This window comes from Physcomitrium patens, chromosome 18 (assembly GCF_059467195.1).
Source record: "Physcomitrium patens ecotype Gransden chromosome 18, ASM5946719v1, whole genome shotgun sequence".
Taxonomy (NCBI): Eukaryota; Viridiplantae; Streptophyta; class Bryopsida; order Funariales; family Funariaceae; genus Physcomitrium; species Physcomitrium patens.
The window spans coordinates 10,693,533-10,713,266 of record NC_143427.1 but is presented as its reverse complement, the minus strand read 5'-3'; the positions used below and the strand labels follow the sequence as shown (position 1 = coordinate 10,713,266).

Here is a 19,734-nt window from a genome sequence, read left to right as displayed (position 1 = left end):
AAATGTAGTCAATGCAAGTTTCAAGAAAACAAACTCCACAAACCACATTTTCAAGATGTCGGTTTTTAAATATGAGCTTTCAGGATAAATACAAGATACAAATCTTTTCATGTTGGACACTAGTCAGAAACAAGTTAGATCAAGTACCAAAGAAGTGTGTACCCGGTGAATACTCTCTTAAAAAAAATAATCATGAACCTCTATGCTACCTCTTCCACTTTTGCAGAGGGTAGACGATCAAATAGAAACATTAGTGAAAATGATCTAATCAGATGAATTACAGAATTTTGTTGTGCCTTTCCTGTTCAACCTCACCAACAATAAATTGACTTTTCCAGCCAACTGGACAAGTAGGACGAAGAAACTGAGGAGAATTGAAGCCATACTGTAGTGTGGGTTACTATGGCGATCCATCAGTACGCGCAGATATGCGAAGATGAACTGGTTGGTGCAATACTAATGCAAAAGCAGACTCCAAGGTAGCAAAATGTTCCGGCTGCTGGAACTTTCTCACAAACAGAGAAGATGCACTTACACATACCTGGAATTCGTCCAATAAAAGGCTAACTGATACCAAAGATCCCTGCGAGAGATGGGCAAAAGTATCAATATGCTGTGCCAAACAAAGCACATAGAACGAGTATTCTAAAAGACTATTGCTTTCACTTGGAGACTTGCAATACGAACAAATGAGAGGTCTAAGCGGATAATGCGATGAGGACTAGTGACAAACCAATCCCATCTACCTTAACACAGTGTCTATACTTCAGGTTCACGCATAGCCATATACAAAAACTTGAATGTAAAAATGCCAAAGAAAAGCCTCACTTAATTGGGTCAAAACATGATTCTTTACATTTGAAATCACATCTACAATTTTGAATAAGACTAAGAAGCTTGAGTTAGTGTCGAACCTTTTGCTTCAAAAGCGCTTGAGTAGCTGGCTGATTTTGCAAGGCTATGTACACTTGCCCCCAAACCTCATCAAGTTGCTCTCTTGAATAACATTTTTCTTCTTGTATGGCATGTGCCTCTGACTGATCTTGTACTTCCACTTGCACTTGAAGATGCTGTCCGGTGCTTTCTGAGGCACCATCTCCATTGCCTTCCAAGTTTATTGATGATACAAAGTCAGAACTTCCTTGATCCATAGCAATTGATTGCTCTATATTTTCTGGGAAATCAAAACTGCTAGGAATTTTCGAGGAGACATGAGATGTTGCATCTCCATTCATATGTCCTTCAGTTTTGTCTAGATCATCATCCAAGTCTTCTGATTCCATTTCTTCAAGTCCTTTCAAATTTGGAATACACCTGCCCTCATTATATTCCAAACTCTTATTTGAGGCCAGAGCCTCACCACTGCAATTTGCATCCTTAACTACCTCATCAAGCCCAATTGCAAGGTTCTTGTCGTACGATTCGTTATTTCCACGATCCTCATACACTTCGTTTTCATAGGTTTGTGGGACATCCAAATCAGATTGTTCCCGACATGAATCTGAGCTCGCACATAACCCTTCTTCGAGGGCAAGAAGTTCAGTAGCCCTACTACATACCCAATCCGGTAATCCAGCACTTCTACCAATTGCAATAGCATGAGACTTTATAGCATAGCCTGGCATCACAGCATGATCGAATATCACTTCACCATTATCCAATTCAGTTGCTTGAAAATGGTAGTTTGCAACGTTGGGATAATCCTGATCCAATATGTGGAGGTCATGATAGTGAGTTGAGAAAATGGTCCTTGCACGCACAATCTGTGACAAATACTCGATAATTGCTCGAGCAATAACGCCTCCCTCCTGTGAGCTGGTTCCTCTGCCAACTTCATCCAGCAAAACCAATGAATGGGCAGTAGCACGATTGAGGATATTTGCAGACTCAACCATCTCAATTCGGAAAGTACTCTGACCTGCAGCTAAATCATCTACAGCACCAACACGTGTATAAACCCCGTCTGCTATTGATAACCGGGCGAATTTTGCAGGGACAAAGCTGCCAGATTGAGCTATAAGCTGAATAAGTCCCAATTGTCTTAAATAACAGCTCTTCCCGCTAGCGTTCGGCCCTGTTAATAAAACAAGGTCAGCACGTGGCCACCACTTCTCGCTTTCAACTGTAAGTTCCTCCATCGCTTCAGCCCCATCAAGCTTCTCGCCGAGTCCATAGCGTTCAGTAGCAGGTATCTTCTCCGTGATAACATCAAATCCTAAGTAAACGGAGTTTGGTACAAAACGCGAGTCATCTGGTAAAGATAATTCTACCACAGGGTGCCGACCCTCAATTATTGTGATCTCTCGGCCTTTTTCCAGCATATGTGGACGGCAATAGTCCCTATTCACAGCTAGTTCTGCAGTAAGAAAAGTAAATAAATTTTTAAACAAATACGAGGAACCACGACGGGTTAAAGCCGAGAGCTAAATTATTTCTCAACAAATAACCCCTTTAATCATTAACAAATTCAGCAAGACCTAAAGCAATTGTTTCCGTTTCTCTGCTATTCCTCATGCGGTTTATATGACGAAATTAAACATGATACGAAAGAGAATCCTTTGCAGCAAGCAAATCACGTTTTCCAAGTCAGAGCAGAAGATAACAATGTACCTGCGAATGTGCAAAGCACATCAAGGGCAGCCACTGTTTGACTATACTCTCGGACAGGCTCCAATAAGGATACTAACTCTTCCTTCAGTGATCTCAAAAGCTCTTCCTCACGCTCGAAAACCTTTGCTTCAGCAGCTAATAAGCTCGACTCACAATTCAAAAGTTCTGGAGTGACAAACCTCTCCTCTGCTTTCAAACTCTGAAGTTTCTGATAGTCATTGGGAATACAATCCTCCTTCAGTTTGTTCTTACGGATGCTGATGAAGTGGCCACTGTTCTTATTGAAACCAACCTGAAATCATAAATATGCCCCTTTAAAACTTTTGAACTTTCCAAATCACTCAGGCGAACAAGTCAACATGAAAAAGAAATCTAAAAGGGACTTGCTCGAAAATTTTATTAATTAAGTAGAACAAAGCCAGGGAGTGGAATATGAATGAACATCTGTAGTCTTTTCATAACTATCAACATCTTGTTAAGCATCTCGAAGAAAACAACAATAGGGATTGCAAATATATCATAGGATCACTGGAAGTTGTAGCACATTGACACGAACAGGGCAAGCGTATATCTGACCTCTAACGACGGTATGCCAATGCGTAACCGCTCCTGCTCCTCATACATTTCAAGCCAAATCATATTCTCCTGAACTTTCTGACGAAGAACATCTAAAGTCGGATCGACACCTTCCTTCACCAGCTTGCCTGATTGTAGACCATTACCTAGCTCTTCTGCTATCATATTCTGCTAATCCAACAGACAAAAAAAAGAAAGATAAATAAATATATTCAATCAAGCATTCCAAGAGCACAAACGTATCTTGAGAACCCAGTGACATGCACAGAAATTTGATAGATTGAGTGGAACCATTCTCCGTTTTTCTTAATCTTGATGTACAATTCATACAATGTCTTCAAAATAAACAGGCTGTATAAGAAAAATCACTTCACATTTATGTGCAGTGATATTCTATTGCAGAGATGAATTTATCCATAAAAGTCATTGTTGAATAAAACATCAGTGCTTACTTCAACTTTGTTGGCCCATTGTACAGCAGTAGTGGGGATCTGGGAAGCAGCAACAAAATATGAATTGAGTGATGCTCCCTCAATGAGCTCTGCCAAGCTTGGCAAACACTTAATCGACTGAGCCAAAGTCAAAAGATCCCTGTGAGAATTCCAGTGTACATAACACATACTCAATCAGTGCATACGAAACTGTAGTCAGATCCACCCAACACTTTCAGTACAAAAAAGCAAGACAATGATACTTGTCTGCAGTCAGTCGGCACAATGACATGCCTTCATCCTGTAATGAACTGAGATGATGAACAGATTCCCATTCAGTAGAACAACACCAGCTGGAATAATTTTTTATCCCTGAGGATTTCCAAAATGGTCATATGTGGTTCAGTCATACGCAATCATGTAGAGCTGAGCAGATAATGTTCAGAGTATATTCATCATCAACAGCACTAGGGTATGATGTCAAAACCTTGAATCAGCACGCTTCCACGCAATGCGGGCAGCTATACGCTCGACATCTGATACATGCGCTAGTTTGCTGCGAAACTCTGACCTCATTTCATGATTGTGAAAAAATACCTACAAATGATATGAGATGATCAGTAGAAGTAGACGCAATGATCAAAGTTTATTCTTACTCAGTTCGATCAATATAATATATCGATAGCCTTGAATATTCAATCAATTGAACCTCACATCAAAGAAATTTGTGCCCAAGAAAAACACATAAGAAGTTCAGTGACGCAGAAATTGGGCCACGAGAAACTTTCAACACAAACTAGAAGTCAATTGCATCAGTGCATTGTAAACAACGGTATTCACCTGAACGGCATCTTGTCGTCTACAGATAAGCTCATGATCGATGAGAGGCCAGAGCAACCAACGGCGAAGCAATCTGCTCCCCATAGCTGTTTGCGAGTGGTCCAAAGCCCATACAAGAGAACCTTCTGCCTTATCCCAGCGTGACGTCTTTAGCAACTGTGACAGTAATAAAGGTTACAAGATCAGAAACACAATTGAACAACCTAGATATTTTCAAGCTACGACACGCATATTATGTGCTCGAAAAGAAGAAAAAGATAAAAAAATTAGGTGACTACTTGCCTCCAAATGTTTCCTCACAGTGTCATCCATATGCATTGTATCTAAAGTGGAGTAAAAGCTGGGCGATTGAAGAGGTATCTCTTCATTACTAAGTTTCTGTGTTTCCTGAATATATCTGTCAGCATCGTGCACATGTGTCTCAGTAATTTAATATAAAACTAAATGAAGTGAAAATCTTCAAAAACACATACAACAAGATTAACACTAAACAAATCACCCGACTTATGAGGTGCCACAAGCAAAAGTACACAGCAAATTGGAGAGTTTACTGTAACGCTACCGAGAAAATGTTATTAAGCTATAGCAGAGTAGTTCAGGACAATATTGCGGAACTGTAAACTAGTGAAAATGCCGAGAAAATGAAATCCAGGAAACAATCTGATTACCTGCGATGATTCAGACTGATCCTCACATGTTGAGGTACACTAAATAATAAAATTAGAGACTTTCTGAAAAACATAATGATTAAAAATAGGATTGGCATGAGCGGCATGGGTATCATCGGTGTGAATCAAACTGTACATCTAAATACAGAACCATGATCCTCTTTTCGAAGAACCATATTTTGCCGGGACGAGGGGACCGAACTCCACAATATGGAAAGAATGAACGGGATATTGCGATACTTACCCCAACAAGCCGCCTGCGGCCCGAATAGCATGAGATGATCGAGGCACACCAAAGGCCTTCAAGGATTCCTCTCCAAAACTAGCATGTAATCTCTGCGACCGACATAGCGCAATTTAAAAAACAAAACAAAAAATAAAAATAGATACTAATGGATCAAGAAACAGATTGAAATAATGCGTATATCTGCACCAGCTGCTTCAGAGTAGGTCCAATGTGATGAATGAATCATATCCTTGGGGCCATGCCAATGTACAAACAAGCTTCACGAAACGCAGAATCCCAATTTTTTTGCCAGATTATAAACTTTTCATTGGTAAAGTTTATCTGCCAATTTCGCTCTGATCATCACTCCGAAGGCAGCTCAAACATATAAAGAAAGCTAATACGATTCCTACGGGTTGGCAATATGGACTACCATTCTTTAACTGGGAATAAAATAATTTAAATAAAAGAAGAAGTATATCCGGTACCTTCTCAGCAGCCGCTGGAAAGAATTCTGAAGTTGGTCGACTGGAGTAGCATATTTCACTCGGCATGCCAATCGGTCGTAGTATCTCAGTTTTCTTGTCTACAGTACAGACTACCTGGAATCCAGACATTTGTGGTCATACTCAAACAAACAAACAACTCAGATACAACTCCCCAAGTTACAGTAACCTACAGCTGACTGACTTGGACTTCATTCAATATTTTAAAATCATAGGACCACATACACATAAATACTTGGTAGGTCATCTAGCACTTTTTGTGTTGTGATGACTCTTTTTATGCTTACTACATGTTGTCTGGTTCAAACATTGCGAGAGTTCTGTACAATAATATCAACTTCCAGATGCCTCACCCTCTAAAATTTTATGGCTCAAATGTAGAGGGTAAAGCAACACGTCAATATGCATTGTGAAAAGGGCAATAAGCTTACATTTGCTGGAAAAATAATCTCTGAAGGTTGTAAACGCTGAAGTTCATGCAGCAAGGAAGATCTACCCTGTCCTTGTGTTGCCTGGAACTCTCCTGCCACATAAAAGATAGTTAGAATCAAAAAGAACTGAAGGACATTTGAGACATAAGGTTCATTATCTTTCAAATCAAAAACAATTGGAAAGAGATACCACTGACAGAGTCAACCAACCCAGACACCTAGAAATCAAATAAAAGACAGTGCGTGCAGTACCTGTTGAAATATCAGCATAAGCAAGACCCCAAGTTCCATTTTCATCAGCATGAGGAAAGATGGAAACCAAGAAGTTACTGCAAGAATCTTCCAGCATGGCCTCGTCTAAAAGAGTGCCGGGGGTGAGCACTGCAGTAACTTGCCGATCTATTATCGTCCCGCCTTTAGTATCCGCAGCCGTGACCTACAAAACTTGAGCAATATAATAAGAAAATGCAATTATTAAACACGTCAAAAGGACACAACTGATATATGTTTTACTGGTATTAATAATATTAGACATTTTTAAAGAATGAGATTGAAATTAAATATAGAAATAAATTAAAAAGCATAGATTAATTATGAAATATATGAACAAAATGCGAGTACCCAATGTTACGAGAAATCATACGCCAACTTCTTACAGTAGATGCCTAACGACTACAGTACTAAGAATTATACTTGCATTCAAGCATGCACTAAATTATCTGTTTTTCAAAATCAAGATTATACAAAGGAATAGACAAGGATTATGCCTGATCTTGCTTGACGACAGAAATGCCTTTTTTCAGTAGAGTGCGAAGGTAAACATCAACTTTATGGTAAGGGACTCCTGCCATTGGCACCTTCCGTTCCAGCAGCTGACACAAGAGATAAAATGAGCACTTCGAACATCAAAAAACAAAATATATATATTAATTTTTTTAAAAAAAAAACTAGATCAACGGTTGTAGCTATATAATGTCATATATAATGTCATCTACAGAATAAAAGCCTCTTTAACTTCTGCGTTAAGTATCCAAGAACGATCGCGGAAAGCCCACCAATATGAATGGTGAATTATGAATGCAAAGTGACACTTCAAAACGTGTTAAAGATCGAGAGGCATATATATTTCCTACATACACCTTGTGCTCAGAGACGACTCTATCCTCTCATTTGAAACTTTCTGGCTATTCAATGCGAAGCAACGATGTCAATTCAAGCAATGTCAATCAACTTAGGATGGCATTCTGCATCATACCTTACCTCCATCCACCCCCGACAAGCGTATGTTGCAGGCGTGCGCTAACCTTTCCGCATCTTCGAAAAATGCCTACAGAGAGAAACCTTAAATGAATAATATTGAAAACTCGAAATGGAACGAACACAATACTTACCATGTGCATTCCAGGATCAGGAGAAATTAATACCTCATAAAAGTCCCCAACCCTTGAGAGCAACAGAAATTTGGGTCTTTGTCGTTTTGTCTCCACATACTGTCTCATCATGGGACTCAAAAAGGACAGGTTAACAGAACTCGAATGCAACTGCTCCTTTGCCCTTCTCTGCTTCTCGTCCTGAACACCATGTGAGGAATCATTTGAGTCTGGGCCTCTAACCGGTTGAATATCACAAGTATATAGCTCATTGATAACGGTAGCCACAGCAGCGGATAGCTGCTCCTCACAATCACCCACTGTGTGCGCAATATTTCGTGTCGCTGTAGTTTGAACATCACCAGTTCCTCGTCTCTTGCCTTTTTTTCTACTCAACAATGTACCACCTATATTTAAAGGCTGAAGCCCTCCATCCCCTACAGTTGGAGACGAGAGTTTACTCTGCTGAGCTACTTCCAAACCGTCTAAGTTTTCATTTCCAATCAAATCATCGATGGGATTAACGTCCGCAGGATGTAGATTACTAAAGCTTGGATCATCATTACATGTACTTGGTGACCTAGTAGGGATCGTGCATTCCTCGGTACGAGACTTCCTTGATGATTTAAAATATTTCGATGGCAACTCGTCGCCAGAAACAAGAGAGCTCGTCACCGTGGCATCTTCTTCAACTTGATTAACACTTGAGGGTTCAGGTGTACTGGTGGCCAGACCTTCCTCATTGCCTAGAACCAAACCCAGAGCATCTTCAAATTCAAATGTTTTATTGTCTTGTGCATCATCCAAAACATATTTATCTTCCCAGGAAGATGTAATTCCATTTTCTAAAGCAGGGGTGCCTTTTTCCAAACCTAAAAGTTTTTCATCGATAGTAGCAGAGGCGAGCGACTCAGCAACATGGACTCTATTTGCATCCAATTGAATATCCCCGATAGGCACACCTTCAACCCTAGTATCCAACTCCCCAGACGATAACTCCTCTGAATATCTAGGATTTTCGTCTCCCGATAACTGAGCTGTGGTAAAGGTCTGAGTATCAAAACCCTCAAATTTCTTTAAAAATATTTTTCGAGTTCCATCTGAATAGGCAGTTGAGTCCTTGCTCATGAAACTATGGTTAAGAGTGATACTGCCTGTAGTGGATTCCCAGGACTCTTCAGTCTCCACATATTCTGAACTTACACATATGGCTTCAACGTCTTGTCCTTGGTCAGGTGGTTCTAATAATGTTCTCACTTTGCTATCTGGTAAAGGATCTACATTCCGTTCACAAATTATAACATCCACCATAGATTGCTCCAAAAGGGTCTCGTCTACCTCCTTTGAGAGAGATGTGTACCGGTCATTATTTTCTCGTAGAAGAAGATCTGGCTTCAACTCTATGTGACTCGCCTTAAAGGCTTGATCCAGAAGCTCAGACACGGGCATCTCGAGCTCCATCAATAATTTACCAAATACGCTGGCTAGCATATCCACATCCACACCCGCACGGTGGGCATCCTCGAGGCGTGGTAGTTTGTAGCAATCATAGTAAAGGAATTGCAAGTTATATAATTTCGTCTTTCCTGCAAAATAAGTACATGAAATAGGGCATTTAATACAACCAGAAGTGCGAAGAGAACAGTTCTGTATAGCGCATGTGGGAAGAAACAACATAAAATACGTGGCCTCTACACAAAACTCGAACAGACATAACAACACAGGTTATTCAATTTTATCTTTAAAATCTAAAATAGAAAAACGACCAGGGTGAAGTTTTTAGGCACCAAATCTCTTCTTCAGCATTGCCTTGGCAAGATCGATAGTGTCAATGAAGTACCAATGAGAAGGAATTTCCATGGAGCATTCATAACACTCTTTCATGATAAATGGCACGTCAAATCTTCTTCCGTTGTGAGCGACTAAAATGACATCAGAGTTTCCAATTCGCCGACTCTCGACAAAGTCAACAAATGCAGTCATAACTTCTGTCCAGCTGCCATGCAAAGGTCATATAATATAGTCATGGAGGTATCCAGAATTTGTAGTTTGGTTTTGAACGATAAACAATCTCTTGGATGTACAGCATTAATATAACGAGTGAGGTGGAGTAAAGCAATCACAACTGCCAGAACCTTTGAAACACATCGATGTCATACCAAGTGTCAAAACATACCTTGGAATATCATCTCGATTTACCATTTCAGATGTAATCTTGTGGACGGCGGTGGATGCTATTGGCACGGGTTGGTATGGATTAACCAGAGTCTCCAGTGTGCTGCAGTCTCCTCCAGCGATATCTCGGCAAGCTAACTCAACGATCTTACTCCCGGGCTTTAAAAATCCTGTTGTTTCAATGTCAAACACTATGATTGTTGGATCCACTTGCGACTCAATAGGAATCTCATGCGGTCCCTCCATAGACGAATCTTCTTTGAAGCCTTCACAACTGGCTCCAAACACAGAGGGACTTTCACTTGCACGCTCTGCGTCATTTAATGATCTAGTAGAGGTAGTTATCTCCTCCCAGACAACCCCCTCTGTTAAATTGGACGTCAAAGCTAATTCGGAACAGACATCTTCATCAACAGATGCTCCATCATGTAACGATGCCACGCATTCTGTCAATGATCCTAAATTAGGAATCCTCACTAATCTTCTTGAATCTATTTCCCGCATAAAAAAACTACAATCGACTAAACTCGGCCAACCATGAAAGTAAAATGGTCGCAAATGTTTTACATGTAAATCTCTTGCATTCACCATGAATCGGGAACCTAAAGCAGATTTAGTTGTCCTTTCCACTTTATTGACTATTGCATGGAAATCCAACCTGCTACTCTTACCACCAACTTTATGATACCTGCACCAAAAGGCATGACAGCGTATTAAGAAACACAGACTTCAACCACACTACAACGAACCACCAGGATTGTAGCATCTAGCCTCCTCTAGGACCTGAACTATTACAAATCATAAAAATCATTAACGAACCAGAGATGAAACATATTGTAATCTTACCTCTGATAACCTCTTGATAATGAGCACAGCCCCAGAGAAAGCCCGTCGCAATACGATGGGCTAACACCACGAAATCCTAGCTTTCTGCCACTGCCGGCGAATGGTACAGGAGCCAAGCGCTCCAAGCAGCAAGGCATTGTGGACAACACTAGTGTACTTGTTCCTGACCCTCGCAGAGTGGTTTCAACTTCGCCTGCCATAGAGTTCCGACCAACCTTGCCCAAGTGCTTCCCAGCACCAAAGCGCAACCCTGTGTGTCTGAAGGCTGTCATGCTGTCCAGACTCGAAGCCCGTCGATGTAAAAGTGGCCATCGTTGACTCATTCTCCCCAAACATTGTTTCTCCTCATGGTCGACTAACTGCGTTCAGAATCAATTACAATCTGTTCAGAAAATGAATAAAATGAAGAGTGTTATTGGTATATGAATGTCTAAAGAAACCGTCATAGCCAACAAATAAGAGGTCACCAATGTGACAATTGACAAAGTGTTATCGAACTCACTTGAAAACAAAGCTACCTTGTATCAGTCAGTGAACGTTTTTGTTTAATTACTAACTGGTAATTTGTTAAAAACCTCATCTCTCTATCTCTATCTCTCGATGCAGAGAAAGAGACGAGGAGAGAGAGAGAGAGCGCACGAGCTGCAGACTACTGTATAGATGATATTGATTAGGGCTCAATTGACTTGAGTGTCAACGAAGTCAACAATTCACAAACACCTAAAAACATGCCACACTTCAGGGGAAAGATTGTTTTTAAACTAATCAACGCCACTCAAACCAATATCGTCGACCCTTGCGTCTCTCCTCTTAGTCACTCCTCACCCTTCATCTTAACTACTTCTCACTTAGCGCATCTGACGTGTAGCATTTGCAGATCCCTGAATCTACTCCCTTACCAAATGTTATTATCTCCAGGACATTTTGAGCAAGAGAACTGTAGGTAAATATACTGGAAAGTAAGGAATTGACGAAGTAAACTGGGAGCATAAATTAATTTATTAAATCTCAAACACAAATACCAGCAAAACTTTTAATCGGAATTATGACTGTATAATGCAGCCCTTAAACATTAAGCTGCACTTCATGAATTAATGCCACACGTCACTGCACTGAATTTAACAGCTTTTCATGAATCTTTACATGAACATCCTAGAAGTAGCCTACAGGAGATACTTCATCGGAAATTGGAAATGTAAAAGAGAGATTTCGTGCACAACAGTTAGTCAAATGTTTCAACTTCTCTAGCTCAAATGTCAGAATAGTCCCATACCCTCGGATAGATAAAGTAGTTCTGTGTAACTGAACCTCCCTCAATCACGAATTCGGCATGCCGAAAAAGATGTAAAAAATCCCTGTTCCTGCGTGTGTATTACATCGGGTTCGAAATACTAAACCATGAACAACTCGCACTTCACATCCCTCGTTTGCTTCCCCATAATTACACCATATTCAATAGTGAAAAAATTCCTTTCGTGTATACATTGCTAATGCAAAACTCAGTTCAAGACTTCCCTAGCACCTATTCTTGCCGGGATATCCCCTGATACAACCTTCCTGACGCACTGTTCGATGAATTCAAGGAGAAGCGAAAAACCGATACAGTCATCAACTGTGAAACTTAAAAGATGTTCTTCCTTCGTAGATACTTAAAATATGCAAGAAGAATTAATATGTCTGATGGAAACCACCCACAGACACTCCAAATCGTCCTCACTCCCAGTCGGAGAGAAAAAAATCGAAATCATCGGGACCGGAAACCATGCTCTCAGTCAAGAATCTCACCAGGAAAGTTTGCGAATTCGGCAGATCAAAAACAGAACCAATAACGTCCACACATGGTTACGCCAAATCGCGAAACCTGGACTTCGGCAGACCCCCAGAGGCTACTAAAAGCGCAACCCTAACTCTACAGCGGAGAAGGCCCTGCCATTATTCCCCGCTTCATCACAGGGTCGCCCTACGGTTCTCCGAGCTCCTTGCCCGCCAACGGGGCCGAGGCTCACCCCAGGTCAAGTTCCAAACCAATTTCGCGTTCAGCCCAAGCCTGAGGTTTGGTCCAGACCAATCCGTATGGTCCATGCCGAACACTAAGAATGAAAAAAAAAAAAAAAAAAAAAAAAGGGGCTGAGGAAGAATTTAAGCTGAGTTTAAAATGTTCATTTGTACTATTGCAACTTTTGCTGTTGAACTTTCAGAAACATTAACAGCATTCATGCAATTAATTTTTTACATGTCTCAAGTTTTTAGAGCTGTTGTTCACTCAATATTTTTTTATTTTATTATAAAAAATAAATTATATTTTAAATTTTAAAATAAATATCTTTCTGGTAAAGTTTTGGACAATACTTATTCAACTCTTTTTTTAATACTGTTCTAAAAAGTGAAAACCTGCTCCTAAGTTGGTACACCAAAATTTTGTTGGGTTTTAATCCCTTAATATCCCCACTGAAACCCTTAAAACCTGATTTAGTGAAGATAGTTAAGTGAAGATAGTTCTATGACACTAAAAGTCTCTCAAGTGTTACCAATATCACAACTAATATTATACTATAATTGTTTTATAATACTACTTTAGAAGAATTGCAAGAGCATGCTTTTAAGGACATCAAAAAATAAAGCAAGGTACTTGTGACTACCCAATGACAAAATATATTATACAACTTTATTGAAGCTATTTATTAGGTAGAATTATTAGATTAAGTGCAAGCTTCAAAATTATTTTTTATTTTATGCTTTTTATGGAATTTATGACAAGGAGCACATTCAACTTAATAATCAAGTAAAAGATATTTCCAAAGCTTGTAGTACACTACCTTTAAGTCTTAAAGTAATTGGATGATATTTAAAGAAATATAATTACAAAGAAATTGATGAGCAAAGGGAGATATATAATGGTGTATTGAAAAGATTAAAGAAGCTTAGTCTTTTAATAGATGTAATGTTAATGAGATTTTGTGATCTAGATAAAAATTAGCTATAATAATTTAGCTAAGGTGTTGGATTTGACAAGGACTAATTTATAAGTTGTAAATCATTGTATTTCTTTCAATTTAAATAAGTTGATTTGGCTTTGTTTCAATAAAATAAAAATTGCAAATTCAACTACAATAAGTATTGTCAATGAAACAAAGAATGAGTATCTCTAATGAAATAAACAATGAGTATTGCTAATGAAACATTGTTATAAGTTAGAAAAACTTCTAACATCTATTTTCAACTTAGTAGATTTGAAGGAGCTTGATTTAGATTGGAGTAATATAGAGAATTTTTAAATACAATTGGTGATCTCAAAAGTCTTCAAGTCTTAAATTTAAAAGGATGTTGGTATTTTCAAATACTTTCATAATCAATTAGCGACTTGATATTTCTATAACAACTAGCTATGTTATATAGTAATAACATAGAAATACTTATAATATTTATTGGTGACTTGATATTTCTACAAAAATTAGATATATCTTAATGTAATAAAATAGAAAAAAATTCCAAAATTTATAAACAATTTATCTAACTTAAAGGAGCATAATTTGAGTGGGTGTAAAAATTTAAAAACCATGTTGTATATAATTGGTGATCTTATAAGTTTCCAAACATTAAATTTAAAAAATATATGGTTTTTTGCAAATACTTCTACTATCAATTGGTGACTTATCATCTCTACAAGAACTAACTATATCTTTGAGCAATAAAATATAACAACTTCCAATATTTGTCAGTAATTTATCTAATTCAAAAGAATTTTATTTAGACTAATTTCAAAAATTAAAGACCTTTTTGAATATAATTGGTAACTTTAAAAGTCTCTAGATATTAAATTTAAAAAATCTTGATCTTTGCAAATACTTCTATTATTAATTGGTGACTTCACATTTTTACAATAAATAACTATGTATTGGTGCATTGAACTAGAATAAATTTTAATATTTATAATCAATTTATCTAATTTAAAAGAACTTTATTTAAGTAGATGTGAAAAATTGAAAACCATGCTAGATTTAATTAGGAACTTTAAAATTCTTTAAATACTAAATTTAGAAAGATTTTGGTCTTTAAAAATACTTTTATCATTAATTGATAATATAATATTTCTACAAAAAATAATTATGTATTTATGCATTAATATAAAAAACTTCCAACATCTATAAATAATTTATTTAACTTGAAAAAACTTAATTTGAATTGATGTAAAAACTAAAAGACTTAGCCAAATATAATTTATGACCTTAAAAGTCTCCAAATATTAAATTTAAAATAATAGTATTTTTTGCAAACACTTCCATCATTAATTGGTGATTTTACATCTCTACAACAACTGACTATGTCTTATTACAATAAAATATAACAACTTCTAATATCTACAAGCAATTTATCTAACTTGAAAGAACTTATGTTTGGATTGGTGTGAAAAATCAAAGAACATGTTGGATACAATTGGTGATATGAAAAGTCTCTAAATATTTAGAGGGATGTTTGTCTTTGCAAACACTTCTACAATCAATTGATAACCTAACATCTCTATTAAAAATAGCTATGCAAAATAATATTACAACAAACAACATTAAACATGTATAGGAATTTTATCTAACATCAATGAGCTTGTTTTTATATTGTTGTGGAAAATCCTAAATCCTAAATCCTAAAATATTTTAAAAATAAATAAAATAAACATATAAATATATATAAATATATAGAGAAAGTGTGCAAATTTTAGGTTATTTGTGTAAAAATTAATACCATAAATCATTAAGTCATGTGATCTTGCTTACAATATTTTGTACCCATACCTTTTTGCCTCCATAGAATCTAAGATAGATGTAGTTAGGAAGAATTTTATTATGCATACATTATAGGAAAAATTATTGTTGGTAATATTAGGTTATTATATTTCTACAAGACACTTCTATATGATATCTTAAGAAAATTTAGTTGTACCTTACAACCATCAAAAAGATTTTATTAGACTTATACTTGTGGTGCCTAATAGAAAATGATTTGAAACCATTCTCACCCCAGTTAACCAGCTGCAACGAAACTAACTTAGCGTTTGTAAGCAAAATATGAGTAGGATACATGGAACTGACCATATCCTGCATGAACTGCACAGTGGAAAGGCAAAGATCAGAAAACCCTAAATACTTGACGAATCCAGAATGGCTGTATTAGTGACTGGAGAACTATACCTTGAAAAGCACATTGCAACAGGAATTGCGACAAAAGATGTATTTGACACAAAGACTTGTAAGAATACGGAGTGCAGACTTGTAAGTGAACAAGAAAGTTGTACACCCGGGAGATGTTCATGAATCTTTGAATGTCTCGTGAAAGCGATGCACCCTCAAGCAGTAGATCAGATCTTCCTATTACGAAAAGGATACCGAGCTTATCCTTCAATCTCATGCACCACGCCAACTTCCTTCAACAGAAGTATGCAATCGATTGTAGGCCAACTCAAAAGACTTCTTTGTGATTCCCCACTTGGAGGTTACCCACTTCCCATGAGACGTTGAAAGCATAGGACTGTCAGGGTGTGTTGCGGTATAACAGAAGGAAATCTGAGAGACATGAAAACAGTACTTCAATAATATCTGATTGACACAAATGGGCGAAATTGTTTAAAACCGCTGGAACTTAAAGGTTCGATTCAAACAAAGGTCGGAAGCGATGAAGCGACAGCAATCCCATTGTGAAAAACCAAGAACCACAAACTACCACACTCATTTGACCCCATGTCTTTTGATGCATTTGCAATTTTAGGTATCAAGACACATAATATAAGCTTCTTTTTTTTTTTTTTTTTTTTTTTTTTTTCTCAATGTCTAGATTATGATTCAAAGCTGCTGGAACTACGGTTGTTAGCGTGAGGCTGAAGTTCAGTCGCAATTCCCTAAATATCATGTTTGATCTTGGTGGACGCATTTGTCGATGTGAATGAAAATCATATACAACTGTAGCTTCTGCTACAAAACATACCGACTGTGCATCAGCCACATCAAGTTCAGAAATCAGTGGGTCGCATACTAAAAAAACGAGTTTAAAACCGAAGCGCTAGGCGTGAGAACCAAATCGCAACTCGATGTCACAAGTGGCCAAGAATCTAATCGTCCCTGATTACTGCTTACATAAGACATTCGATAAACTGGGTTCCTTGCAACTGTGACACAAAGATTAGACTTTTGAGATCAGTTGCTGCAAACCAGCTCAAAGATTGTGTGTTAAAATGACAACATATTATTGATATATTTGATATGCAGGAGGAAACATAGAAAAATAGGATCCTCCTTGGTTCTAGGCCTCGGTCTCAAGTCTTCGTGTGCTGGAAAGATCTTACTTATTACATACACCATACTCTTTAGTTCTTGCACAATTCTTTGCAAAATCGATATATGTAGATGGTTTTTGCTTGTGTTGATTATCTCAAGCTTAAGGAGTAACAAACAAAGGCCACATCATATGTTTGAATGTCACCTTATGTATAATTGTCCATAAAATAACATTTATTCTTAAGAAACAAGTTTAGACAATTTATTTTTGTCTTGTATAATTTAGTTTTGCCAAAGCACATAGTTTTCTGTAAAAATCTCCTATTTAACAGTAATTTTTTTTGTCTAAGGCCAATAATAATTAAAATTTCATAGAAATTATAAACTAATTATATAAGTCTCAATCATGGATTACTATGGTTCTCATTGTCTACAATAAACAAAAAAATACAAGATACAAATAAATTTTCTAAAAATAATCAAAATAATTAATAGCAATAATAAAAAGTATATAAAATAAATTACAAGGTTTTTAGTATTTTTACTTGAAGAAATTGTATTTGTAGCTGATATGCATACAATATCTTACATACATGAAACATTTTAAATATATATAGCCAAAATTATTCTAATTAAAGTTTTTTAGGATAATTATAATCTTTTTAGTATAATCCAATTTTATTATAAGAAGAGTAGTTCTCTTTAATCCATAATATTTATCTAATGTCCCTAATTACTATTTTTCTATCCATAAGATATGTTTTTTTTTATTTTATAAATTTTTCTTTAAAGATGTAATCTTTTATAAAAAATAAAATAAAATAAAATAGAAGTTTCTTAATTTGGTAATAAAAACTTGGTAGTAAAATTTTTATTTGTTTTTTTAGTCTTTTTTATTTTTTTAATATTTATTTTAGAATTTTTTCAATATATATATATATATATATTTATATATATATATATATTTTTATATATATATATATTTATATATATATATATATTTATATATATATATATATATATTTATATATATATATATTTATAAACATATATGTTAATATTTTATATTTTAAAGGATTTTTTCTTATTATTTTTTAAAATTTTAATAAAATCTATATTTCACCTTAAATTTATAATAAATTTTAGAAAATACTTTATAAATTATTATAATTCTAGACTTAAAATCTTGTCTTGTTTTATTCTTTTTATCTATCATGTTTCTTTCAAATAAATAGTTTTACTTAATAAGATGTATTTACCTAAAAAGTTTAGTTTAAGAAGTTTTAAACAAATTCCTATTTAATTTGCATGTCATTATTACAAAAGTTGTTTTTGGATGTCTGTATTTTTTATCAATTAGATTTATTTACTTCTCTAAATGGAACAAATTTTATTCTCTACTATTATAAAAATAGATGTGAAAAATAATTCAAGTACTTTCTAATATAAAGTTGTTAAAATGACTTTAAAAATATCTTACAAAACTTAAATGTATAAAACTAAAACTTTCAGCAATTCAAGTCATGCTAAAAAGAACATCATACATCAAGCCACAAGATTTTAAAATATAAGTATAACATGCTTTATGATTTTTATTTTATCTTATATAGATACATAAAAATAATTTTCTATTAAATTAAATTTTTGAACATACTCATGGAATTTTGAGTTTAGAAAAAAATATATCTTGTAAAAATCCTTGTAGAAATTTAGAATAAAAAAAATTAAATGATGTGATATACAAGATTTAAAGTTATAAATTGCATTATAAATTAAAAGCCATGTGATTAACTTTCAAAGAAAGGTGGTACTATATCTAGATACTAGTAAATATAAAATCAACATTAATTGAGATTTCACTATAAATAAAATTCTTAATTAAGTTAAAATAAATAAACTTAAAATAAAATATAACAAAAAATCACACCAAATAGGCAAAAAGACCATGAAGTTTATGTTTGTGACTTCTAATACTTTGTATATATAAATTGCAATAAAAAATGATTTTTCTTATTTGATTGAATCAATGCAAGAAATTATGTGCATTAAGAATATTACTAAAATTTCACAAAACTTGTTAAATGCAAAAAAATAATAATAGAAGATATTATTAGTAGTATAATATTTATATAGTCTATTATTAATATATATAAACATACGTTGTAAAATATTTTAGAGGATAGAATCTTGATATAGTATATGTAATAATGATTGATATAATATGTGTAGTTAAGAAAATAAAATTCACATCTAAATTTCTTCAAATACATCAAAAAATGCATTAACAAAATATAATGTATAGTTCAATGAACTATCTCTATATTTATCTAAAAATAGCTTACATAATCAATTACAATCTTGATTATATCTAACTATAATACTATATAGAATTGCAAATGAACTTGTATAAACTTTAGCTTATTCAATCTACATCCTAATATGCAAATAATACAAGCTCAACTACATTGACTACTACATACTCTTAAATGTTCTATTGCAAGACTTAAAACCTAGGTATTAGCTATGAAATTGTTGTATAGTAATACAACTAATAGATGAAAAAAAGAAAAAAATTATATCATAGAAGATCTTATTATAAAAAATAATAACAAGTTATCCTAGAAGTAAAGATAATAATCAAAGATGTAATAAAACTAATAAGTACAAATGCTATTTTTTTGTAAAATGGACTATTATTCAATTTATAAGACAGTAAACAAGATACAAAATATAGAATAAAACTTAAAATCATGGACATCTTAAAATAAAAGTAAACAATATCTTTTAGAAAA

The 19,734-nt window shown here is 35.1% G+C and overlaps 1 protein-coding gene across 4 annotated transcripts; it reads right to left on the bottom strand.

Moving 5' to 3' along the window:
* Positions 1 to 58: 58 nt before the first annotated feature.
* LOC112295183 (uncharacterized) lies at positions 59 to 12,618 on the bottom strand. 4 transcript variants are annotated; one of them, XM_024546414.3, is made up of 19 exons: positions 12,465 to 12,618; positions 10,680 to 11,038; positions 9,835 to 10,521; positions 9,446 to 9,654; positions 7,713 to 9,244; positions 7,544 to 7,615; positions 7,056 to 7,160; positions 6,541 to 6,724; positions 6,289 to 6,380; positions 5,840 to 5,953; positions 5,370 to 5,461; positions 4,740 to 4,854; positions 4,458 to 4,613; positions 4,105 to 4,214; positions 3,639 to 3,777; positions 3,187 to 3,354; positions 2,611 to 2,902; positions 915 to 2,356; positions 59 to 583 (listed from the first exon to the last, which is right to left on the bottom strand). In XM_024546414.3, the coding sequence occupies exons 2-19, from the start codon at positions 11,000 to 11,002 to the stop codon at positions 401 to 403; spliced, it is 6,015 nt and encodes a 2,004-aa protein (XP_024402182.1). In that variant the 5' UTR covers positions 11,003 to 11,038; positions 12,465 to 12,618; the 3' UTR covers positions 59 to 400. The 4 variants fall into 4 exon arrangements, with proteins under 4 accessions (XP_024402182.1, XP_024402178.1, XP_024402180.1 ...); XM_024546410.3 differs by having other exon boundaries at positions 3,187 to 3,357; positions 12,465 to 12,609; XM_024546412.3 differs by having other exon boundaries at positions 3,187 to 3,357; positions 10,680 to 11,061; positions 12,465 to 12,590.
* Between the last annotated feature and the right edge of the window lie 7,116 nt (positions 12,619 to 19,734).